Source organism: Polistes fuscatus, unplaced genomic scaffold (assembly GCF_010416935.1).
Source record: "Polistes fuscatus isolate 324 unplaced genomic scaffold, CU_Pfus_HIC Scaffold8, whole genome shotgun sequence".
Taxonomy (NCBI): Eukaryota; Metazoa; Arthropoda; class Insecta; order Hymenoptera; family Vespidae; genus Polistes; species Polistes fuscatus.
Window position 1 is genome coordinate 5,492,067 of NW_025113162.1, and position 23,979 is coordinate 5,516,045.

Here is a 23,979-nt window from a genome sequence, read left to right on the forward strand (position 1 = left end):
TATAAATACATTTTTTATATATAATAGATTTTCATTGATTAAAGACAAATGTGTGTAAATATGCATTTAATAACTTAAAATGTATAAATGTATATAAATTGAAAACTTACCCAAACCTTGAAAATGACAGAGTTATCAAAAGTTCCTAAATGTTAGATAATAAAATAGGGTATTCTGACTTTATAATATTTATAAACCTGATCGAACTACATACATGCATTGTATTAAATACTCACATCTCAGTAATTTAGTCGTTCCGGTGGTCTAGAGAATGTATTAAAGGTTAGAGAAGTTAACAGTCTATGAACAATATTTGATACATTTTTAAATCTCAAGTGGTTTTGTAAATTAACAAATTTAACACAATGCCACCTAAAAAAGCACCTGCTCCGAGTAAAAAAGCAGAGCAAAAGAAGAAGGAAAAAGTAATCGAAGTATGTAAATGTCATATTTCTGTTTAAAATCTTTTATGCACACGTGTAAGACAGACTAGCAATAATTTGTTATAATGATATTTTTCTGCATATTATTATTATTTACTGACATATATATTTTCTCATATTTTATTCATAGGATAAAACTTTTGGTATAAAAAATAAAAAAGGTGCAAAGCAACAAAAATTTATACAACAGGTAGAAAAACAAGTTAAATCTGGTGGTGTTAATCCACGAAAGATAGAAGATCCTAATGCTAAAAAATTAGAAAAAGAAAAAAAATTGAAAGAACAAAAAGAATTAGCATTAATTTTCAAACCAGTACAAGCACAGAAAATAGAAAAAGGTAATTTCTAATAAGATTTATTAATTTATTTAACAAGAATTTTTGGAACATTTGTTAATATTAATATTTATCGTTGGAATGCGTAGGTACAGATCCAAAGTCTGTAGTATGTGCATTTTTTAAACAAGGACAATGCACAAAAGGAGATAAGTGTAAATTTTCTCATGATTTAAGCGTGGAACGCAAAGCTGAAAAAAGATCTCTATATTGTGATATGAGAGATGATGATGATAAAGAAACAGATACCATGGATAAATGGGATGAAGACAAATTAAAGGAGGTTGTAGAAAAGAAACATGGAGGAGGTGGTCACCGACCCACTACAGATATTGTATGCATGTTAACAGACTTTATTATCATTTCTTTTTAATATTAATGTAATGTAAAATGAAAAATATATTATTAAGTAATTTCAATTGTAGATATGCAAACATTTCTTAGAAGCAGTAGAGAAATCGAAGTATGGATGGTTTTGGGAATGTCCAACTGGTCAAAAATGTATATATAGACATGCCTTACCACCTGGCTTTGTTCTTAAAAAAGATAAAAAGAAGGAAGATAAAAAGGATGAAATTTCATTAGAAGATCTAATTGAAAGAGAGAGAGCTAATTTAGGACCTAATCAAGTATGCATTTATTCTTATTCAAATTTTGTTCAATTTACTAAACTATTATAAATATGAATACTTAATTAAAACTCGGACAAATAATATTTCTTAGAATGGAAAATTTTAAACTTTGTGCAATGTTACAGACAAAAATAACTTTAGAAACCTTTTTGGCTTGGAAAAAGAGAAAGTTACAAGAAAAGAAAGAACAAGCCATCAAGGACGAAGAAAAGAGAAGAAATGATTATAAAGCAGGTCGTCAAGTGGGTATTTCTGGTCGTGAAATGTTCTACTTCAATCCAGAACTTGCTGCTGGGGACGGTACTAATATTAGCTTTATATTATATCTTTTCAACTTTAAAAATTTATTGGAATTATTATATATTTTTATATTTGTTTGCGTCAGGTATCGATGATGGTGATGAAGCAATATCCAGTTACGTACGAGAAGAAGATGAAGAAGAAGAAAGAATTGAGTATAGAGAACTTGATATGGAGCGACTTGCCTTTGAAGCCAGTGAGACTGATACTACGGGTATAACAGTTGCATCTACAGATCGCCTAAAAGCTAATGGCACTGATGAAATCAATCAGGATAGTACTGGTAATGTACTTTTTAAATGAACAATTTATAAAAATGATAATGCTGTTTTAATAATCTGTCATTTTTGTTTCAAATAGTGACTGTTGGAGAAGGTGCAACTGCCTTAGCAATAAATGAAAATCTATTTATGGAAGAAGACTTAGAAGATTTAGAAGAAGAATTAGGGGACCTGGACTTAGAGGAGTGATCCAGATGTCCCATTCTTACTTCTCCTCTCAAAATATTAATAATATTTGCCTATGATCATATATCTGTATTGTCCAGAGATTCATTAGTCATAAGTATGATACAGTGAGTCATTATTTACTTTTACCTATAAACAGCAAACCTATTCAAATAGATATTGAGAGCTGGTCTCGCACAGATAGCTAAAAAAAAAAAACTTAAACATCATTTTGTTACAGCAATAGTTTTAACAATTTTTATTTTATAGTTTCTTCTTTATTCTTCAAATTTTAACTCTGTCCAAGCGAAGTCAGGTAAAAGTAAGGTAAGAAAAGAAAAGAAAATTCTTTGAATAAGGGTTGATTTATGATCCACCACAGATGATTTGGGTTTTTTTCAAGAAATATTTAATGAATCACCTGTTATGCTATTAAAAGTATTTTTGACTAACGGTTATCGAATTTTAAAATCATATTACATGAAAAAGTTATTACTTTAACACCTCGAAAGCATTCAAATCGCACATAGTAGATTTTTCTAATATTGAAAATTCTGTTCCTATACGTTTGCAGAGATTTACTTTATAAATTCTCTTGACCGGAATTTCTATTCGATTTTGATGATCAAAAGTTTATTAGAAAAATAATAAATTTTTTACATAAGATAATTTTTTCTGATTTTCAACACGCTTTTACTAGCGTGAAAATTATTTATTTCTTATATATATAGATAGACATGATTTTTATAAAAATATATCTATGCTTTTATCATTACAATTATTTCTGTAATGAATAAATTTAGTTAAACATTGATCACTGATTATAATAAATCAGCAATAATTATCATCCAGAATAACGCGTTAATTCTTTTATACCGTTTTAGATGCAGTTGCAATTTTATTATATTATCTGTTATCTTTGAGTTGATGTTCACGTATATTCTGTTGGTATTTTGAAATATATATTCGATTATTTGTATGTGTATACAAATTTATAATTTCGATCATATACGCAAATAATGCTTGTGAGAAAAGATATATCCTGAGATACATCAAAGCAGAAATCGTATTCAAGTTATATCAATGACCTTGGTGGCCAATTTCCTTTTTTGGAATCCTAGAAAAAATTTGTAAAATATCCTAACGGTTTTACAATTCCCTAGTCCAATTCTGATTCGGTGGACGTTCTGGAGGTCATCAAGATCAATTTTATTTTTTTGGATAGAAACCTATCATTTTCATAATGTTATCATATCTTAAGAAAAAGAAATACAAATAACTTTTGTTTAAAACCTTTTTTATAGAACTACTATCTACAATAACAAAAATAAGAAGAATTAGTTACTAATAGCAGATGGCGCCATGATTGTCAAACGCCACCTACTGACATCATTATGTACGATAATCGACTTACAATTATTCGAGTATTAGTTAAGCACGAGTTGAGCAGTAAAAAGTATAAAGTAAGGAGAGTTGAGCAAAACGTGTAAGTTACATAAAACTTTACGACGTATCTTTTTCTCCCAAAGTTTTTTCTATTACAAATGTGTTTTAACTCCAAAGTAACATTAATTTTGCTATTGGTTACATAGTTCAATTAGTCAATCGTGAAGTTCAGTTTCTAAGGAAAATTAGTTTTAACACCTTATGCAGATGGTGCTGTAATAGAAGAAGCGTTTCTTACAAAATATCCCAGGCACGTTACTACGTTTCCGGACGCGAACGAGTAAACAGGTGAATGGTGTATTCGACGTTAATGGTTATTTCTCATCTACTAAACTTACAAGTTGAACGAAATTAACCGAAATAATTCTTCGTCTAAGCTTTGGTAATATAAATCAAACGTTTTCAGTGTTTTTAATTAGTAATAATAGTAAAATTGCCTGTCGCGATTTGTCAGAGTGAATAGTGCTTTGGTGGGCAATACATCAAGGATTGTTCTTATATTTGTGACGTATACCAAGTAATCTCAAACAATACAAGACATACAAGTGTACAATGTTGTAGCTTATATTAAATCAATGTCGTTACAACGGAATACAAGAAAAAATTCATCTTAATAATTACTATTAATAAAAAGATCATGGAGAAAATAAATAATTTCAATAGTGACCTTTTCTTGTCAGAAAGTGAATATGGTATGTACAATAATTGTTTTTAATATTTTTGTTTCTTTCAATCTTCTTTAGGTATTTCCCTTTTAATAAATATGTAATATTAAATTAATTAAGGAAGTTCGTGATATTTCTAAGTTTGTTTATCTTTTTAATTTTTAATTTTGTGAATTGAAACAGACTACAAGAAGCATTATCTTAATTTTATATCTTTTCCAACGTAACTTTGCTTTCTTCTATTAAATTATTATATAATTTTATTTATAATAATTTATTTTTTCTATTTTAGATGGGAACGATGGCGATTATAATGACAATGAGGTTACCAAATATCACGACAAACAGAGTAATTGTAAACCAAAAACGAAAAAGAAATACCGTACTTCAGCTTCTGAAAGTACAGTAAAGAAAAAGAAACGAAGCAAAAAAGTAAGCGATGTAATGTCTAATGTCAATAAAGAAAAAGAAGCTTCAACATCGAATGCTAATTATGATAGCGACTATCCTCAAAGCTTTAATGAAATGAATAATGATCCTGATTTTGAGATGAAACATACATCTCATGATTCTTTTTATGACTTTAATAAAGATGCACAAATTGATAGAATACGTGAAACTTCTCCTTTTAGTATTGAAGCATCTGCTTCAAATATTTCAAAGGGGATTAAGCAACATCGTTTGTCGAGTGATGATGATACTGATAATGATGATCAAAAAAGACGTAGTAATTCATATGATGATCATGAAGATAATGAAGATGACAGACGTGGTGGTTTTCTTCATCTTGGTAATCTTAAATATAATATTGATAAAAATACTGAAAAGAATAGACAAATTCTTTATGAGGATTTCAATAAAGAACAGTTTGAAAGTTCATATGAGATGGCAGAAAGTTTTAGTGATGATGCACCTACATTCAATATATCCAACAGTAGCAAAATAAAGTACAACGAATCATTTGAAAATGATAAATTATTAAAAAGGAGTAAAAATAGCGATGAAAATTCTGCTAAGAAATTGTGCTTGGGTAAAGTAGGAAATACATCAATTACAACTGGTAGTGCTACAAATGGAAAAGGAAAAGCGGAACGTATGATGGAAAAAATGGGATACCAGGCTGGTAAAGGTCTTGGAAAAAATAATCAAGGTCGGTTAGAACCAGTACAAACTTCAACGCAACATGGGCGTAGAGGAATTGGACTTTCTTATCCTGAACTTGAAGCTGCAAGATTAAAGTGGAATCCTGATGAAGAAATTGTACAAATTAAAGAAGAAATGGAATGGTTAAAAAATACACATCGTCATATACCAACTATTAAAGAAATGCATGATTGGATGGTATTGGGTCCAAAAAAAGAAACAATAGACGATGAAACTAAATTTTGTGAGGCAAAAATAGTGGAAGATATCTTAAATTCAAAAACAATATTTGATAAGATTAATAAAACAGAAAAGCGAAAGGCAAGAACGCGTTCCAATCCATATGAAACAATTCGAAATGCATTCTTCTTAAATCGTGCTGCTGTCAAAATGGCAAACATGGACAAAGCTTGTGATTTTCTATTCACCAAACCAAATAATTTAAAAAACAATGAGCTGCTATATTTCGCAGACGTATGCGCTGGTCCTGGTGGATTTAGTGAATACGTTTTGTGGAGAAAAAAGTGGCATGCTAAAGGATTTGGTTTTACTTTAAAAAATGAGAATGATTTCAAACTAGGTGATTTCTATGCTGGATCACCAGAAACTTTTCATACCTTCTATGGTCCAAAGGGTAATGGAGATGTATGTGATGTAAGTAACCAAGAGGCTTTTAGAGATTTAATTATGAAACATACTCATGGCAAGGGTGTACATTTTATGATGTCAGATGGTGGATTTTCAGTGGAAAATCAAGAAAATATTCAAGAAATCATGTCAAAACAAATATACTTGTGTCAATGTTTAGTAGCTTTAATGATAGTAAGAAATGGAGGAAACTTTGTAACAAAACTATTTGATCTCTTTACGCCTTTTAGTGTAGGATTAATATATTTGATATATCGTTGTTTTGATGAAGTATGTATTTTCAAGCCGAATACTTCAAGGCCAGCTAATTCAGAAAGATACTTGATATGCAAAGGAAAACGACACGATACAAATGATATTGTAAAATATTTATTTTATGCAAACAAAATATTATTAAAAAGAGACGTAAATAAGGATGTTATAGAATTAGTTCCATTAAAAGAATTAGAAATAGAAAAAGAATTTGTACAATATTTGAGAAAATCTAACAATAATCTTGGAAGAAAACAAATTGTAGGCCTTCTTAAAATAGCTGCTTTTTGTGAAGATAGTACACTTATAGAACCAAGACAAGCAGATATGCGACGAGAATGCTTAAAATATTGGGAACTACCAGATGAAAGTCGCACTGTACCAACTTCTAGTAAACCACAAGAAAATATCAAACATCTCATGAAAAATCGTGATAATATACTTTCACATCAGCAACAAAAATTAACATATGAAAATATTCGCCAGACTGTGTTACATACACCATATGACTGGCTATGTACACCTTGTGGTACTGGAGAATCCAATAAATTAACTACATTTTATATGGGTATGGGAAGAAGAAAAGTATATCGTTATATGAATAATAGTTGGGAGCAAATTAATGACCTTAAAATAGAATTACCTCCTGACACTCTTGTGTACGCAGAAATAATAAATGAGATTGCAAAAGAAAGAAAAAGTCAACGCAAAATTTATGCACTACATATTTTGGATGCTTGGATACTCGGCGGAGAGGATATCAGTCAAAAATATTTGCCAGATAGGTATATATATTCGTAAACAAGTTTATTTCTATAGAATTTTTAGTTTTATTTTATTATTCATTTTATATAAAATTTACAACACACGCCTATCTATCACACACACATTTTATATTTTCTAATCACTTAATGTTCTTTACAGGCATGAACTTATAAAAAAATTTTGTGAAGCTCTATGGAAACCATTTCCTAATGATTTTGCAAGAGTACGTGCAAAGGAGCTATATGCGTTTAGTCCTGATATTGATAAGAAATTACAACTTATTCAACGTTATATGAAAAATAATAGACCAGAATTAACGTGCGATATACCAAAAACACCTTTGGATGATGAGGAAACATTATATTTTGTACCAAATAGCATCATCTTTTTAAGAAGTACTAGTCGACCTTGGTTCCGATATTATAGCAAAAGTCAACATGAAACATATATTCATAATCAAAAAACTAACGAATCACATTTCGATAGAAGAAGGCCACCAGCAGCAGAAGCTAAATTTGATGAAACATTTTCTAATAGTATGATATGGTATTGGCCTCATGATGAAATGCTTTCAATGAATACAGTCATTCACTCTATTAGAGAAAAATGTCCAGAATTAATAGATAGTAAATAATTATAATACAATTTTATATATATGTATATATATAAAAAAAAAATTTCATTATTTGAACCAATCATTTGCCAAATCGATTAAGTTTACAAAGTAAAAAGTAGACAAAATTGAATAAGTAATGAACATTGTCGGATCATTTATTATTGAACGGCCATAGAAATTGTTCTCATTTAGTGGTATTAGGATTAGTTATAAGTCATATTTAGTTTAAATATAAAAAATTAATTAGTACTTTGATAAAAAAAATTTTGTTTTATTCTAAAAGCCGAGTTCATCGCTTTGGCCTGTGAACGGTTGGTTCATTCATAATAATGATACTCAATTTTTGCTTATAGTTTATTTAAGCAGCTATTTAAAATTAATCATTTGAGTGCGGACTCGTTTCTTACAGCTTTCCGCATAGTTAAAGAGGAAAGCTTTTTCTTTTTTCTTCTAGAACATTTTTTATAGTGAGTAGTTAATACCACTTCTCATTTCCCAATCAGTATCTGACAAAATAGGATTTGTCATTATAGATAACAGTTAATAGAACAAATCTAATTTTAATTGTGCTCTTTGGATTTTTTTGCACGACAACAGAAGAGCGTGATCGTATTCGTCCGTACTCAAACAGATAATTATGTTCTGTTCGATTATTAGATTTAAGTTGTATAATATATATGAATCACTTATTTGCCAAATCAATTAATTTCATGAAACAAAAAGTAGAGAAATTTGACAAAGTAATATACATTTGTTATATCATTTATTATTAAATAGTCATAATTGACCATTGCTGTCATTTAATGGTGGTATTAAGCCTAATTATTGAGGAAATTTATTTTTATTTTTTTTTTTAACCCTTTGATTGCAGCGCAATATTCGCATGTTAGTCACTGTAACTGGCTGTCGCAGATTTTGTTATGCTCATTGACCAAAAAACATATTTATGGGTGCAAAATATGTTTGGAAAGGAAACACAAACGTAATTAAATATAAAGAAAAAAAATTTAGAGAGCATATATATATACATTTTTCGTATATATAAATAGACATGCGAGGACGTATATGTCTTCAGCAGTTGAAGGGTTAAATATAAAAAGTAAAGTATCAATCACAAGTACTTTGACAGTAAAATTTTTAAAAATTCTCAAATTTAATTGTTTTGGCCTGTAAACGACTCATATAATAGTCTATGATAGACTCTGACTAAATATATTAAGTTGTATTGACTTGTATATTTTCGATACAGAAGAGAGAGAAAACTTTTATATGAAATAATCAATTTTTGTTCATAAACCGAAATAAAATACCTTGTTACAATTATGCATACAAGTAATATTCTATAGCATTTCTTTTGTATGATTTTGTTTTTCTCCAGTGTAAATAATAATAATGTATATCATTTTCTATGGTTAGTATTTATCATTAGAATAGATCGAGCAAATTATTTGCTGTGATGCGTGTCTCTCTTTGTGTGTTTGTGGGTGTGCGTGTGTGTATATACGCACGTGTACATTGTGCACGCAACTATACATAATTCATATATACATAAAATATCAATATGTACAGAAGATAATAAAAAGTATAAAATTTTATGGATAAATTTGTAAATGGTATAATTTGTTTTTCGTAAGGATTATTAAGTATTTGTTAGTTGCAACTGCTCCCATTATAATAGAAGATGGAGAATCACATTCCAAATCTACTATCCATTGTTTACTTATTTGAGAATTATTTTCTGGCCTTTCATAAAGAAAAACGTGTCTTGTGTGTTCTATTATGGCAACGTATGCACCATCTAAAAAATATAGCATTGAAAGAAAAAAAAAATTCAACAATCTAATTATGTAAATATAAATCTTACCTGGAGAACATATACAAAATTTTTTATTACTTTTACTTGCTTCAACATATCCAAAACCTGGAAATGTTGTAGTATGTTTTATATTCCATACATTGTCTTCTACAATATCAGTAATCCAAAGACAACCATCATGATCGTGTCTAAGACATATTGTCTGTCCGAATTTCATTTTATATGTAAATAGTACATGATTATTTGTACCAAGAGTAGCCTGATGTGTTATTTCCTGCGATGTAAGATTTATTCTTTGTAAGATGTTTTCTTTTCCTTCTATATCGCATTCTTCCAATTGTTCAGAATTAAATCCTAAACACGGTTGACCTTCTCCACCAGGTGCATCTGGATTTTCAGAACATAGATGTGCTAATCTAAAAACAATATTAAATATGTAAATATATAATACTCGTGTAAAATGATATGAAATGAAATACCTAGAATGAATTTCAGCTGCTAGTGATTCATTTGGTAAACATTTTCCTCCTGTATCACCTTTAATTAACTCATCCCACATTAAACCATTTTCAAACTTAATTAAATCCAATTGTAATGTGTCCTTTTCATGTTTCCAAGTAGTAAGCTTCTCATCTAATCTGTGTTGACATTCACCTTGTATTAAAATGTCATCATTTACAGTAATTGATATTTCATTAGATTTTACATTAACTTTGGCCTGACTTTGATAATATTTTTCTGGTATTTTAATCCAAACTGTAAGCGAATCTTCGTCTTGAGACCAGCAATATTTAGGAATTTTTATGTGTTCTCTATCACTTATATTTTGTATACTATTTTCTGTTATTTTTTTAACGTCAGATTCAAAAATAATATTATTTTGACAAATGGAATGTAAATGGTCACCATTTTCTTCGATAAATACATATTCTACGGTACCTCGTACTTTTAATACTTGTTTATTAGATAAATGAAAAGTATTTTGCTTTTCATCAGATTGTTGCCAAGTATAAAATAATAATACAAGCTTTGTACACTTTTTCCCGTTATCATCAACTATAGATGATAACGTAATAATAATTTGAGATTTAGTTTGCACATATCGGATATCTAAAATAACGCCAGGTTCTGCTTCTTCTAATAAAAATGCTTCAACATGACCAGAATTATCTTCCCTTAATAAATGGAGGCTGTTACCTCCATTAGAAATTATTACAATATTATTGCTAGTAAATCCGATCGATGGATTGTATAATAATTTTGATGATTGAGCATTAGGAGCACATAATTTATATATTTTTTGAAGTGTTCCAATTTTATTTACTCGCCAAATTATGTGTTCTTTATCAATAAACCAACATGATGAATCATAAGGATTTGTAAATAAATGATTATGAAGTGCAAATAATCTCACTTCCAACCAAGACTCTTGATCGGGATTTAATTCTAGCCTAAATACATCTGAAATATATTTAATTCGTGTATTATTAACCTAACAAATCGTTAATAAAAGTATAGGTTATATATGGACGTACCATTTTCTAAACTTATTTCTGATTTCACAGGAACAACATCTGGAGAAAATTGATACTTTTCGAAACGTGGATTTAAAAGAGATCTGTCAGGACGTAATTCTATTATTTTCGTCATTACTTTTAATATCGCAACTCACGAAGTATGTTAAGAGAGACTCACAATATATTCAATTCACAAATAACTATAGTAACGATACACGTCATAACAAATTAATAATTTGATTGTTACAAATCATAAGTGAAACGTTAAATAAATAAATTTAAGTTAAACGTGTTTAATCGATTAATTAACTAAAACATTAAATTTAACTTACATAAAATATAACGCATGTGTATGTTAACCTAAAAGCAAGCTAAAATATTGCACGATAGTGTTTATATACACATCCATACACATACCTATTATAGAACAGGAAAAAAGTACAATATAATTAATGTTCCCGTAGTTTCATAGTTAAAAAAAAATGTAGAATATTCATCATAAAAATGAAACCATGTTATAACATGTCAATTTATTACAAACAATATCATTACAATGTTATATACAATCTAACTGAACTATTCTGGTACATTCTGTATTTATTTACATTATGTATAAATACACACATTCACGTTCACGAATTTTATTAACATTTCATATTAAAGTTAAAGCTCTTAAACCAATAATATATTCTTATTGAAACTTATAGGTACAAATAAATAATAAAGAAGACGTTAATAAAGACATAACAGAAATATTGACTTCAATATTCACAATAAAAGAGCTATACACAGCACAAAAATAAAGCATGTTTTTGATTTATAAAAATGTTCATTATTCAATGATATTGCACTGATTTTTTTTAGTAACCATTATGTTTCCCAAAATTCATTAATAATTAAAACAATTAATAAAATCCCAAAATTTATAATACATAAACATTATTTGTCTCATTATCTTCATGTATGTCCATACAATAAAACATAAATGAACGATGGATTATTATAAATATCTTATGAATCATGTTGTAACATGTCGAGTTAAAAATAATTTTAGAGCATTAACCATATATGCATTTATACAGATCAGACTTTTGTAGATTTTTGTTTTCTCAGCTTATTCAGAACAAAGTATCACTATAAAATATCTATTTAAGTTTAATGAATAAATTATATTTTTTGTACAAATCTTCTGGCAGTTTATATTATAAGCTAATGGTCTTGAAAAGCGAATAATTTTTAATGATCTCAATTTTGTTGTATTTCATGTTAATAAAACTATTTCTTTGCTGAGCCAAAAGCTAAGTTAGAAACGACTAAATATTTATTATATATAGACCATCATATTCATATAAATATAATCAACAAAATCATATGCAAACAGCTCATATAAGATTAAGACGTACCATTACTTTTTTCTTTGTATATTAAATTCATTTGCATTTAGGGTTTTATGTATATATATGAATTTAATTGTAATTGAATACCATTATATATCACAGCCTCATAAGATGTATCATCTGTGATAAGAAAGTATAGTGGTAGCCCATAAAAGCCGTTGCCAAATCCATCTAGGTACCCTACATGGACCAAGACTAGCCATTGCCCTGGCTAAATGTCTAATCCAATCCCATATACCCCATGGTGCATGTCCACCATTGACATAAAGAACATATGTAAAGCCATCTTTACATTTTCCATGAATGAAATAATAATATGGTAAAAAACTATGTAATCGAAAATGGCACCTTTGATAAAACAAAATAGCAGGCACGTTGCTAGAGAGGACATGTAAGAAGACTGCTTTCACTGAAGAACGTTCTGGAGCGGTAACATGTGCCAATAATTGCTCCAATAATAAAGATGCAATACCGTTTCTTCTATATGTACGACGTACTCCTAAACTAAGTATATATCCAACTAAAGAGTCCTTTCCTAGACTCGAACACAGAATCCCACGATCTTCTTCATTTAACTTGGCATATGGTTTAATCTCAGCGACAATAAGTCCTATAATTACTCCGCCATATACAGCAGCTAACGCATAAAATCTTGAAGAGCTTGTTATGTCTTCGTACCATGAATTTGGATAATCTGTAAAAGTAGAGCTGTCGCATTCTTTTCTAACATATCCCAATACACGTATCAAAGTGTAAATTGAGATAACATTCGTCTCACCTATGGGAAACCAATCTTGACAAAGTGCACGAACTTCTTCTAAATCGTCAGGACAGAGAAAACGTAATTGAACCTCACCCAAAACGCAAAGTGGGACTGTTACAGAAGTCACGGGGGCTGTCGGGCTACCAACCGAATTTCTCGTTGAATTTTCATTCGTATAAGCCCGCTTATTCCCCGAGTCAACCTCGAGTTCACTTTTCTCGATTTCCGGCAAGATAAGGTACCGGTTAAAGGACACGGCCATTACGCCACAAATTCTCTGGCATCTTACGAGTCATTTGTACGGCGATATAAAATACGTCAGGTCGAATACAAACATCTGTTAATAAACATATCGCGATTCGCAGACATTTTGTTTTCATAGGTTTGTTTATGCCAGAAGAGAACGTAAACTCTCGTGACGCAATGCGAGTAGAATCGAAGGAGCAGGGTCGCCACTTCATCGCATTTGATACTTTTCCTGCCAATTAACTAAAAGTACCATTGCCGAACTTATATATTCTTCTTTTCAACTTCCTATCTTTTTATTTGAAAACAATGTCACGCTGCGAGGAATGAACAAAGCATGTTCACAAGGCTAAATATGCTAGTACGAATGCCGAACGGGAACACACTAATCTATCAACTATACGAGTGACAAATAGACAGTACATACATATACATATTGTATATACATATCTATAGAGAGAGAGAGAGAGAGAGAAAGAGAGAGTCTCATATATTAAAAAATAGAAAAAGTTCTGAGTCAGCTGTTTGCTTTGTGGTTCGTTGTATGACCACTTGAGATTTTAATCTACTATGGCGGTAAATAAAAGTATCATTGTTCTTACGCCCAACGGTCGTCGACAAAATGTGGAAGTTACTCCAAATACAACTATTCTTCAGGTAAATAGTAAATTCAATTATATTTAGTGAAGTATTTTATTAAATTTTTTCTCCAAGTGAATCTAAATTTATATTAGATTTTAACCAACAAATTTATATTAATTTATAGGTGCTGGAAGAAGTTTGTAAAAAACATGGATATGATGCAAATGATTATGACATTAAGTGAGTTACTATGTGCAAAATTGATATTACTTCATTTTCTTATTATTTTTAATGCACAATTTGTTTTCCAGACACTTCAATAAGATATTAGATGTAAATTCTATATTGCGTTTCACTGGTTTATCTAATAATGCACGGGTGGAAATGGTACCTTGTAAAAAACCACGTAGTGCATCAAAAGTTACAATAGGCATTCTATTTGAGAATGGTGAACGATTAATGGATGATTTTTTACCAGATGTCACTTTGGCACACGTTTTAATGACCATTTGTCCTAACGAAGACCGTAAAACTGCAGTAATAATATATATGCATCGTAAGGTAATTCATCTTACAAGATTTAACACTGATGTTTGAATCATATACGAATAGAGTTTGTTCCTAGGTGCATGGTGAAGCTTTAGAAGAAACAACTTTGAAATCATTGGGCCTTACTAGTGGTAAAGCAATGTTACGAATGATGCATCGTGATTTGGAACAATTACAAACACAAGCACATGTATCTCAAACTTTCTTACCAAAGTCTTCAAAAAACTTGGATGGTAATGATGAAAATGATGTTTATATCAAATATGATAAACAAAATATTTCTACTGCATCTAAGGAAGGCAAAGCTTTAGATCCTATTACTTTGTTGAAAGAAGAAAGAAATAAAATGAGATCACAAGATTCGATTCATATAGGAAATATTACAGCGATGGATAAAGATAAAGGGTCAGATAATAAAGACAGGGATAATGCTATAAATACAAGTACATATCGTAAAGAGCTATTAAATCACAATGATGTAAAAGATGAATCCAATGCAAATTTGCATTCAGATACGGAGGAAGAGATTAATATAGAGTTTGTAAGATATTGCTTTCATAATACTACAAATAATAATTTACATATTTAATAAGTATAATTTTTACATTATAGTTGGGAGAACGAAATGCGTTAGTATTCAATCAAGCTGAAGTACAAGCATTTCCTAAAAATGAATTACCAGATAGTTTTTTCAATTTAACGGTCGAAGATGCCAAAATACTCCTACGAGATGCTAAACGAAAGAGAGAAGAGCTAGAAGAAGCACCACTTTTAATTGAAGCTCAACGTAAACTTGAGCAAGATAAACGTATATTGGCACAACTGAATAAATATCGCAGGGTAGTGATTCGTGTTCAGTTTCCAAATCAATTGGTTCTCCAAGGTTGGTTTAAACCTGTTGAAACGGTGCAAGCAATTAAGGACTTTATTAAAAATTATTTAGAAGATCCAACTTGTGACTTTACTATTTGTAAGTTAAGATGAATTATTTAATTGTGACATATTTTTAAATTAGAAATATGTTAATCAAGGTATATCATTTTACTTTATAATTTAACAGATACTGCTCCACCAAAACACATTTTAAGGTCAGAAGCACGATTAATAGACGAAAATCTTGTACCGTGTGCTATTATATATTATTCTGGATCATCATCTTTAGCACCATCTGTAAAAGAAAAATTAATAGATCCTAGAATTGCCAATAAACAAGTAATTAAATCAAGGTAAAATATGACTTGTATGTTTGCTTTTATTATTCGAATATTTTTTTTTAAATGATATTATGGTTATACAAAAATCTTTATCTTTTGAAAAAATTACTAAATAAATTAACATTGTTTGCTTATTACTTCTATAGAATGATTGTAACTCCTGAAGAAAATGTTAATACAGAGAAAAAAAAAAGTAAAACAATAGAAGATAATACAGCTGTTCCAGGACCCAGTGGTTGCTAACTATTAAAAAAAAAAAGAATAAATAAATAAACATTAATTACCTTAAAGAGCAAATATGATGTAATCTAATAAATAAATTTCTATTTAACAAAAATATGAAAAATTTTTATAAAGTAAGATAGGAATTCTTTATTAAGTATTTTTACAGATCTATATTTATATCATTTAAAGACCTGTATGATTAGTAAAAACTAAAATATATGCGAATATCTGTATAACAATGATATCATTATTAATACTGATTATTTACAAAAGTGAAAATATATATAGCCAAATGATTAAATATATAACAAAAAGATACAAATATTTTTGTGCCAAATTTGATAAGTACTAAAGAAATGTATTTATGTGTGTTGTTTATTTGTATGTAGTTATATATGATATATGATTTATTATGATATGGAATGTGCAAATTAAACAATTAACTTCTTGCACTTCCATGGCCCATCAAATAGATTGTAGAAGTAACAATTCATAGTTTTTATAATTTACCTAGTGGACAGTTCATTTTATGAATTACAAACATTAATTATTATTTATAATCTTTTATATGGATCAAGAGTGTGCATGCGTTTATTTTTATATATTATTTGAATTAATCATGAATGTTTATAATGGACAGACACCCTATAAACTTTAAACGTCATCTGTGAAAGATTAAACATGTATACGATTTATTTTGAAATTGCTTTTTTCAATATTCGATGGCAACGAGGGGTTTTTTATTTTATTATACTTTTTCATTCACAGCACAAGCACATGTTATTGTAGCACGAAATAAGGTGTGTTCACAAGAGTATAAAAAGCAATGTTCATACTGACGCCAAAATAGACATTGAAATTCCCAGTCATTTGTATAATAAATATAAATTCACAAAAATTATATAAGTATAGATGTAAGTGCATGAAATAATTGCATAATTGTAGCGATTGAGATTGTATAAAAAAAATTATATGAAGTATAATATTATGAAATATGAAAATATAAAAATGTAAACGAAAATAATAGGATGATTAATCAATTGATCAATTTGATATCGTACAGATAGATTGAGATTTTCTAACTGAGCACACCTGTCTGTTTGTTATCATAATATTGCTTTGGCATAGTAAATATTGTGATAGTATCAAATATTTATGTGCATCAAACAGTAAGATCTACATCAATATTTACATGCAAAGATGAATTTGACTTATTATGACTTTCTTTTATAACTTTAAATGAAAAGTTATTAACTTTGCAAATCAGGAGGTACTTTTGTAGGTGATTGTAATTGTAAATGCATAAGCCGTCGAATGGGACCACCAATTATGTTTCCAGTTGGTCCAGAACCACCCGATTCTCCTTGAATACTTTCCATTAAATTTGTTTCTACTATGTCAGTGCGTTTATTATCAATATGTTCTTCCTCTTTTACTAATTCTGCTTGCAATTGCGAATCTAACAATCTCATATATTTATCCATTTCGCCGCCTTTGTCTTCATCGTCACCACCTAATGAACCTTCTGAGCTTCCTTCAAATTCTCCTTCGCCACCTGGCACAACTAAATCTAAAATATCGCGTAAGGTACTGTCAAACACGTCTGCATCAAATTCGATTCTTCCATTGTCATCTGCATCATGTTTTGCATTATCCTCCGCTGACTGATCCCTTTAAATAAAAACAAGTCATAACAACACTCAATTTTTTTGCGAAAATGATATTCGAATTAAAATAAAAAAACATACTCTACTAATTGTACGCCATCAATGTCGCTATTCTGATTGATAAAAGCTTGTACTTTTTCTCTAAGACTCAATGGTTCAAGTTCATGTTTTTTGTCTTTACTACTTCCCCATTGTTGGTTCAAAAGCACTTCTAATTGTGCTGGATCTATATTCAACCAACTATCACTGTCCGCAGGACTTAATGCACCTTCATCTTGGGCTGTAAAATAAACAATAAAATATATTTATAAATTCTATATAAGAGATTATGGTACAAGGCTTGTATTATTATTCCAGATACATACTCCTTACCACAATATGCATGCACACATAATCTTTTTTTAAATATAAAATTAAAGAAGTATATATAAAAGTATACAATATATGTAGCTACAAAATTTAGTAAATTTAACCCAATAAAGATGTCAAAATAAAATATATATATAAAGAACTTTTACTTAATAATTCACTCTAATTTTGATAGTCACATGCATTCGCAATGTGTTCGAAAGCACACTCTTATTACTTTTATTCTACTAATACATAATCTTTGTGGTAATTACCATCATACATCTCAACATCATTTGTTTGTACATTTTCCCATGCTTCTAGAACTTTTTCTGCATCTGTTTTATCATCGTGTGACAAAGTGTTATCTAAATTAAAGTGTTTTAAAAAATACTCTTTTGCTATAATTAAAAGTTTTTCACGTTCTTTACTGCCTTCCAACAAGTCTTTGAAGTATCCATTAGCTTCCAATCGAGATAAAAATGCATTAAAAGAACGTTCATTCGATATTGACATCTCTTCGTTATCTATTCCTGTTGTATTTTTTGCTCTTTTTCTACGTTCCTCATTAGCAGACGCTACTAGCATCTCTAGACCACATGCTATTTTAACACCAAGGACATAAGCATTGTATTTTGAACTACTTGCAGGAGGTAAGTTCCAACCTGTTCTTGGATCACCAGTATACCGACTATGCGTTGCTAACGCATATAAACATTTAGTCATTTTCACATTGACCATGGTACGTTGCTCAGGTGGAAAATATCTCATTGCACGACAAACCTGAAATAATATTAATATTAAATAATATGCCTAATGATCTTTTTTATACGATCATTATTAATTAGGATAAAATATCTTCATTTACTTTACGTTCAAGTGGATCAGAATGACAAATTGTTCTAATTATTGGTCCAATGAGCCCTGGTTCTTGTCGCAGAATAGATGCAGCTTTTTCTGGTAAAAATGCTCTTGCCTTATGTTTCCTTTTGCATATTTCTTTTGGATAAATATCTATACGTTTGTTTAATATACTCTGTACTTTATCTGATACTTTAGAATTTTGTGGAATACGATTAATGTTATTCAACAAATTTACAAATGACTTTCCTTTTTCTCTGATAATGTGAAGTAATCCATTATGTATAAAAACACGATCTTGACAAGTTTCTGGATTAGCCCATAAAGGCAATACATTTGCAGCTTCAATTAAAAGAAATTCACCATCTGAGTCAACTAATCTAGCAATTAATCCATCAAACACTTTAGTCAATTTATATATAAGAAATACTGTGAACCATTCATCTCCTATGTCTTCGTCAAAACGTAAGGTTGCATAAATGTGAGCAACGGTTTGATAATCTAAGAGAAATATAAAAATTAATGTAACATATAAAAAGAGAAAATACAAAAAGTAATAATAACAAAAAGAAGTATAGTTTACCTTCTATAACCATTGAATTGTCAAGAATTCTTTCTAACATCATTGCTTGCTTGGTTCTTGGACGGAATACTAAGGCATCTCTATGCCAAATGTAATCAGTTGTGTAAAGTGCAATTTCTTCATAATATTTAGTTATTTCTTCATTAAGCTGTGCTTCAGTTATGTTATCAGTGTTAGATGAATAACAAAATTTAGGATAAAGGAAACATTCAAGAATGTCATCTCCTCTCGTTTTATTTAATAACGGTAAATTAGCCATTTTTTTATATACGTTACTAGCCATTTAAACTTTGAGAACACACGCAATAATATTTAATGTTTATTATTATACTTTTTGTATCATTTCGATTATAGTCTAACCTCAATTCTAAACACAAATTTATAGTGCCATGAACTACTAGGGTTCTCGAACTAATTTCTATTGACTGTATCAGATGCAATGTCCATAATGCATGACTATCTATGATTATGTATTTTCAAAGCTTTACTTTATTAATTCGGAATTATTTGCTTGATGCAAACGTCAGGCGGCAGTTAAGTAGAAATTAGTTACGTTCCATTTACGAATAATACTCGACTATCAATTTATTGTTTTATACTAGTGCATCTCGTACAAAGTATATACTCCAAGGATTTAACAAGCTATACAAAAATGAAAAAGATGGCGGTAGCCAGAAGTTATACGGTTGGACGTTCCTCAAGTTGTTTTCGCAAATATCGAATATTGTTTGTATTCGGTATAACTGTCCTTTGCGTGCAATTTTATTTAGCTCACTCGTTTTTTGGTTTAGATAGTCGTAAGCTTGGAAAATCATCATCCGACGGAGTAAGTAGAATCTAACCTTTCAATTTTTCAATAATGAGTTTAGATATCTGAACACATATTATGTTCACATTGTGTTGACAATTTTATGTACTTAAGAAGGGTTGTTTTTGTATCATTTATTAATAGGAAGATGTACTACAATCAGAGGAAAGTGAAGGCTTGCCAAAAGGTTCACGTCAGTTGAAACTTCCACCTGATAAACATGCTAATAAATCTTCTCAATATCATCGTAATCGTACTGCCAGGATAATACTAGATCGCAAATCATTAAATTTTACACCCGCTTGTGAAGTCATTGGCAGGGAAGCTGTAAGTGCAGTGACACGTGCACAAAGTCAAATGTGCAAACAACGCATTGTCAATGTGACGTGCCTTAGTCAGCAGGGTTTGTTATACCCAGAAAGGATACAATCCTTGTGTTCGCATTCTCCAGGTTTTTCAAATAAGCCAGTAAATTTGGGCTGTTTCCAAGATGATAAAACCTTGAGAGTACTTTCTGATTATTATCATATTTTCAAAGGGAACAATTCTCCAGAGCATTGTGCTTTTATGTGTCTTCAATCAGGATATCCATATGCTGGTACCGAATACTCGTTAGTATTAAAGATTATTGTCTTTTAATTATGCAAGGGTGGATTGAAAAGTTTTTAATTTCAACACAACAACAAAATTTATTTTTTTTAAATAAAAGTGAGTTTAACCGAAAAAGTAGGTTCAAAACTTTTCAACCCAGCTGCGTATATCTATACATTGTTCAGATATCTATACTAATTTTTTATGGGTAACTTTATAGCGTAGAATGTTTTTGTGGAATGGAAGAACCACCTCAAATAAAACATTTACCGGACTCTAGTTGTAATATGAAATGTTCTGGTAATCCAAAACAATTATGCGGAGGCTATTTAACTATTAATGTTTTCTGGACTGGTATCCAAAGTAAGAAACATATAAATATATATGTATTGAATACACAGAAGCTATAATCGTTTATTTTGGATTCATTTTGTTTGTAAAGGTGAAGGCATTTAATTAGAATATATATTATATGATTTGTTATCTGCTCAATTCGTTCAAATTCATCGAGTTAAATTTACTACGATCGTAATAGTCACTTATACTCTATTGAAATATATGCATGGGAGTTATACAATTTAAGATTCAATTAGATTTCGTTAGATATATTTATAAATGTGTTGCAGAATTTAAATCTCAAGAAGCAAGAAATTCAAGTTCAAAAACAGGGCATGAGAAGGCAGCACGTATAGCTTATTTGTTAACTGTGAACGGTAGAGCTAGTCGGCAAATTAAACGACTCATCAGTATTTTATATCATCCATCTCACTTATTTTATATTCACGTTGACGCTGTAAGAATATTTTTCACGTAAATTTGACAATGATTTGAATTAATTTGTTCAGAATAACATATGATATATTTTCAGAGACAAGATTATTTATATCGTGAAATGTTGAAAATAGAAAAATCATGTAAGGCTAACAATATCAAAGTAGCAAGAGGAGAAGGTATGAGACACGCAACTATTTGGGGTGGTGCAAGTCTTCTAACAACTTTTCTAAAATCTGCACAACAAATACTTGCGCATCCACAATATTGGGATTTTCTTGTAAATCTATCAGAATCGGATTATCCTGTTAAAACTAATGCTCGATTAACAGAATTTCTAAGTTGGAACAAAGGTATGAATTTTGTTAAATCACATGGAAGAGAAGTACAACGCTTTATTACCAAACAAGGATTGGATAAAACTTTCATCGAGTGCGAAGCACGAATGTGGAGAGTAGGAGATCGAAAGTTGCCAAATGGTATATTTATTATTCACTTATTCGAGTTTGAATATCAAAAAGTGCATTTAAAAAGTACACGGTGTATTCATTTTTCAGGTATTCAAATTGATGGAGGTAGCGATTGGGTAGCTTTAAGTCGAGAATTTGTAGAATATATTTCTAATCCAAATCCAGATTCTTTAGTAGCTAATCTTTTAAAAGTATTTCAGTATACATTATTACCTGCTGAATCTTTTTTTCATACCGTATTACGCAACTCAAGATTTTGTGATAGTTATGTAGACAATAATCTTCACGTGACTAACTGGAAAAGAAAATTGGGTTGTAAATGTCAGTATAAAGCTGTAGTCGATTGGTGTGGCTGTAGTCCGAATGATTTTAAACTTGAAGATTTCAGTAGAATACGTAATACTGCTGATCGAAATTTGTTCTTTGCACGAAAATTTGAACCCATCATAGATCAAAGAATAATAGATAGAGTAGAAGAATGGTTATATCCTGAAAAAGCAAACATGACTGTAAGAGCTAATAGTTATGATGCTTATTGGCAAAGTCTTTATCACAAAGCAGATTTGAGTCCTTCAACAGATGATGCTTTATTAACAATATCACACTCTTTAGCAAGACTTTCTTTCCAAAAGCTTAATGTCAATTTCAAGAATGTACACGTTATAGAAACGACGGCATATTTTCGAGAAAATCGTTTTACTGGCATTTTAATTCTTGCTGAAGGTGATATAGAATTTCGGGAGAAATCGATATTGCAAAATAAATATACACAAAAGATTGAAGCTCTGATATATTTACGACATAATGTTTCCACTAATAGATTGTGGTTAGGGAAAATTCATAATCTTTTTGTTAATACCGAATATGATCAAAAAGAGCAAACATTTAGAAATATGATGGGTAGTATAGGCCCTTATTCAAATCCAGTTTTATTATATGAATTTGATGATTCGATTATTACTCCACAAAATTTTTCTGTATTCTGGATCGATCCAAATGGACAAGTGGCAGATGTTAACAATATCCATATTGAAGATGGTGTAGCATTGGTAATAATATATTTCAATTGTTTTAAGTTATAGTTTGTGTATTTTTTAATGTTTTTAATCGTGTTTCTTTTTTATTTTCAGGTGGGACATGTCAGACCACAACTTAGTGATCATTTGGTAATAGGTACTTGGCATGTATTATTGGTGGTTGACTCATTGGTAGTAGCAAAAATAAATTTTTTAGTAACACCACTGTCCTATTGGAAAAATCGACAAATTGAGAAAGAAAAAGCTAAGGAAATAAACAGTATGCCCGATAATACTTATCATAATACAGATGAAATAAACAAAAAGTGGTCAAATTTTGTAAAATCGATAATACTCCACGAGCAACATCCTTATGAAAAAGGTACAGAGAATAAAATTGGTCCTGATCTAGATCAATGGATAGATGGATTAGTATACGAACACTATGAAATTGATAAAATATGCAATGCTAATGATCAGACCAAAAGTAAACTAAAATTGCAGAAATGCATTGACACTGCTTGGAGCTCTTTGAGCCCAGACCCAAAGGCTGATATCCATAATCTATGTCAAAATTATTAATTAATTTACCAAATATGTGCCATTTTTAACATTTTGAAACTCATTATGCCTGTATGAAGATTATCTATCTCTTTAGATATTTTTATATTGACAACATCTGTATATATATTGTATTTATAAAAATATATATATGTATATATCCATACATACATACTTACATTCATACATCTTATATACGCGAATACATGCATGTTATATATGTATATTTATATGCGCGCACGCGCAGAACACATCTGACAATATGAACATATATACGTTTATGCGAATTATAAATATTATATT

General features: G+C 29.7%; 7 protein-coding genes across 8 annotated transcripts; 4 read left to right on the plus strand and 3 right to left on the minus strand.

The window, feature by feature from the left end:
* The first annotated feature begins 150 nt into the window (after positions 1-150).
* On the plus strand, positions 151-2,280 carry LOC122525192 (zinc finger CCCH domain-containing protein 15 homolog). The gene is made up of 7 exons (XM_043647871.1): positions 151-434; positions 574-781; positions 868-1,112; positions 1,204-1,407; positions 1,536-1,710; positions 1,796-1,993; positions 2,071-2,280. Exons 1-7 carry the CDS (start codon positions 366-368, stop codon positions 2,178-2,180), a joined length of 1,209 nt encoding a protein of 402 aa, XP_043503806.1. The 5' UTR covers positions 151-365; the 3' UTR covers positions 2,181-2,280.
* Positions 2,281-3,550: 1,270 nt separating this feature from the next.
* Positions 3,551-7,933, plus strand: LOC122525193 (cap-specific mRNA (nucleoside-2'-O-)-methyltransferase 1). Its single transcript, XM_043647872.1, has 4 exons — positions 3,551-3,642; positions 3,810-4,294; positions 4,560-7,095; positions 7,235-7,933. The coding sequence occupies exons 2-4, from the start codon at positions 4,240-4,242 to the stop codon at positions 7,707-7,709; spliced, it is 3,066 nt and encodes a 1,021-aa protein (XP_043503807.1). The 5' UTR covers positions 3,551-3,642; positions 3,810-4,239; the 3' UTR covers positions 7,710-7,933.
* Positions 7,934-9,090: 1,157 nt separating this feature from the next.
* LOC122525196 (nudC domain-containing protein 1) lies at positions 9,091-11,491 on the minus strand. The gene is made up of 4 exons (XM_043647876.1): positions 11,043-11,491; positions 9,987-10,968; positions 9,556-9,923; positions 9,091-9,489 (listed from the first exon to the last, which is right to left on the minus strand). Exons 1-4 carry the CDS (start codon positions 11,155-11,157, stop codon positions 9,284-9,286), a joined length of 1,671 nt encoding a protein of 556 aa, XP_043503811.1. The 5' UTR covers positions 11,158-11,491; the 3' UTR covers positions 9,091-9,283.
* A 48-nt stretch (positions 11,492-11,539) lies between these two features.
* LOC122525198 (N-alpha-acetyltransferase 60) lies at positions 11,540-13,876 on the minus strand. The gene is made up of 2 exons (XM_043647879.1): positions 13,200-13,876; positions 11,540-13,115 (listed from the first exon to the last, which is right to left on the minus strand). The coding sequence occupies exons 1-2, from the start codon at positions 13,444-13,446 to the stop codon at positions 12,538-12,540; spliced, it is 825 nt and encodes a 274-aa protein (XP_043503814.1). The 5' UTR covers positions 13,447-13,876; the 3' UTR covers positions 11,540-12,537.
* A 33-nt stretch (positions 13,877-13,909) lies between these two features.
* On the plus strand, positions 13,910-16,112 carry LOC122525197 (tether containing UBX domain for GLUT4). Its single transcript, XM_043647877.1, has 7 exons — positions 13,910-14,087; positions 14,197-14,252; positions 14,324-14,573; positions 14,638-15,102; positions 15,174-15,531; positions 15,622-15,787; positions 15,922-16,112. Exons 1-7 carry the CDS (start codon positions 14,001-14,003, stop codon positions 16,016-16,018), a joined length of 1,479 nt encoding a protein of 492 aa, XP_043503812.1. The 5' UTR covers positions 13,910-14,000; the 3' UTR covers positions 16,019-16,112.
* On the minus strand, positions 15,446-19,818 carry LOC122525195 (protein ecdysoneless). Of its 2 annotated transcripts, XM_043647874.1 has the most exons (6): positions 19,460-19,818; positions 18,884-19,377; positions 18,291-18,798; positions 17,749-17,947; positions 17,256-17,671; positions 15,446-15,729 (listed from the first exon to the last, which is right to left on the minus strand). In XM_043647874.1, exons 1-6 carry the CDS (start codon positions 19,740-19,742, stop codon positions 15,701-15,703), a joined length of 1,929 nt encoding a protein of 642 aa, XP_043503809.1. In that variant the 5' UTR covers positions 19,743-19,818; the 3' UTR covers positions 15,446-15,700. The 2 variants fall into 2 exon arrangements, with proteins under 2 accessions (XP_043503809.1, XP_043503810.1); XM_043647875.1 differs by lacking the exon at positions 15,446-15,729 and having other exon boundaries at positions 16,128-17,671.
* A 293-nt stretch (positions 19,819-20,111) lies between these two features.
* Positions 20,112-23,842, plus strand: LOC122525194 (xylosyltransferase oxt). The gene is made up of 7 exons (XM_043647873.1): positions 20,112-20,285; positions 20,412-20,878; positions 21,079-21,221; positions 21,485-21,651; positions 21,727-22,108; positions 22,187-23,148; positions 23,230-23,842. Exons 1-7 carry the CDS (start codon positions 20,112-20,114, stop codon positions 23,695-23,697), a joined length of 2,763 nt encoding a protein of 920 aa, XP_043503808.1. The 3' UTR covers positions 23,698-23,842.
* The last annotated feature ends 137 nt before the right edge of the window (positions 23,843-23,979 follow it).

What these genes read in the sequence shown, in the direction of transcription:
- LOC122525192 (XM_043647871.1), top strand. Translation starts at nt 366, where the DNA reads ATGCCACCTAAAAAAGCACCTGCTCCGAGTAAAAAAGCAGAGCAAAAG. An exon ending in ACCGACCCACTACAGATATT is followed by an intron (nt 1,113 to 1,203) that starts GTATGCATGTTA and finishes TTTCAATTGTAG; the next exon opens with ATATGCAAACATTTCTTAGA. An exon ending in AATCAATCAGGATAGTACTG is followed by an intron (nt 1,994 to 2,070) that starts GTAATGTACTTT and finishes TGTTTCAAATAG; the next exon opens with TGACTGTTGGAGAAGGTGCA.
- LOC122525193 (XM_043647872.1), top strand. Translation starts at nt 4,240, where the DNA reads ATGGAGAAAATAAATAATTTCAATAGTGACCTTTTCTTGTCAGAAAGT. An exon ending in CTTGTCAGAAAGTGAATATG is followed by an intron (nt 4,295 to 4,559) that starts GTATGTACAATA and finishes TTTCTATTTTAG; the next exon opens with ATGGGAACGATGGCGATTAT. An exon ending in CAAAAATATTTGCCAGATAG is followed by an intron (nt 7,096 to 7,234) that starts GTATATATATTC and finishes TGTTCTTTACAG; the next exon opens with GCATGAACTTATAAAAAAAT.
- LOC122525196 (XM_043647876.1), bottom strand. Translation starts at nt 11,157, where the DNA reads ATGACGAAAATAATAGAATTACGTCCTGACAGATCTCTTTTAAATCCA. An exon ending in AGAAATAAGTTTAGAAAATG is followed by an intron (nt 10,969 to 11,042) that starts GTACGTCCATAT and finishes AATATATTTCAG; the next exon opens with ATGTATTTAGGCTAGAATTA. An exon ending in GCAGCTGAAATTCATTCTAG is followed by an intron (nt 9,924 to 9,986) that starts GTATTTCATTTC and finishes TATTGTTTTTAG; the next exon opens with ATTAGCACATCTATGTTCTG.
- LOC122525198 (XM_043647879.1), bottom strand. Translation starts at nt 13,446, where the DNA reads ATGGCCGTGTCCTTTAACCGGTACCTTATCTTGCCGGAAATCGAGAAA. An exon ending in TCAAGATTGGTTTCCCATAG is followed by an intron (nt 13,116 to 13,199) that starts GTGAGACGAATG and finishes CTACTTTTACAG; the next exon opens with ATTATCCAAATTCATGGTAC.
- LOC122525197 (XM_043647877.1), top strand. Translation starts at nt 14,001, where the DNA reads ATGGCGGTAAATAAAAGTATCATTGTTCTTACGCCCAACGGTCGTCGA. An exon ending in CAAATACAACTATTCTTCAG is followed by an intron (nt 14,088 to 14,196) that starts GTAAATAGTAAA and finishes ATTAATTTATAG; the next exon opens with GTGCTGGAAGAAGTTTGTAA. An exon ending in AACTTGTGACTTTACTATTT is followed by an intron (nt 15,532 to 15,621) that starts GTAAGTTAAGAT and finishes ATAATTTAACAG; the next exon opens with ATACTGCTCCACCAAAACAC.
- LOC122525195 (XM_043647874.1), bottom strand. Translation starts at nt 19,742, where the DNA reads ATGGCTAGTAACGTATATAAAAAAATGGCTAATTTACCGTTATTAAAT. An exon ending in CTGATCCACTTGAACGTAAA is followed by an intron (nt 18,799 to 18,883) that starts GTAAATGAAGAT and finishes ATATTATTTCAG; the next exon opens with GTTTGTCGTGCAATGAGATA. An exon ending in AGTACCTCCTGATTTGCAAA is followed by an intron (nt 15,730 to 17,255) that starts GTTAATAACTTT and finishes TTTCTTTTACAG; the next exon opens with ATGGTGCTAAAGATGATGAT.
- LOC122525194 (XM_043647873.1), top strand. Translation starts at nt 20,112, where the DNA reads ATGAAAAAGATGGCGGTAGCCAGAAGTTATACGGTTGGACGTTCCTCA. An exon ending in GAAAATCATCATCCGACGGA is followed by an intron (nt 20,286 to 20,411) that starts GTAAGTAGAATC and finishes ATTTATTAATAG; the next exon opens with GAAGATGTACTACAATCAGA. An exon ending in TTTCTGGACTGGTATCCAAA is followed by an intron (nt 21,222 to 21,484) that starts GTAAGAAACATA and finishes AATGTGTTGCAG; the next exon opens with AATTTAAATCTCAAGAAGCA.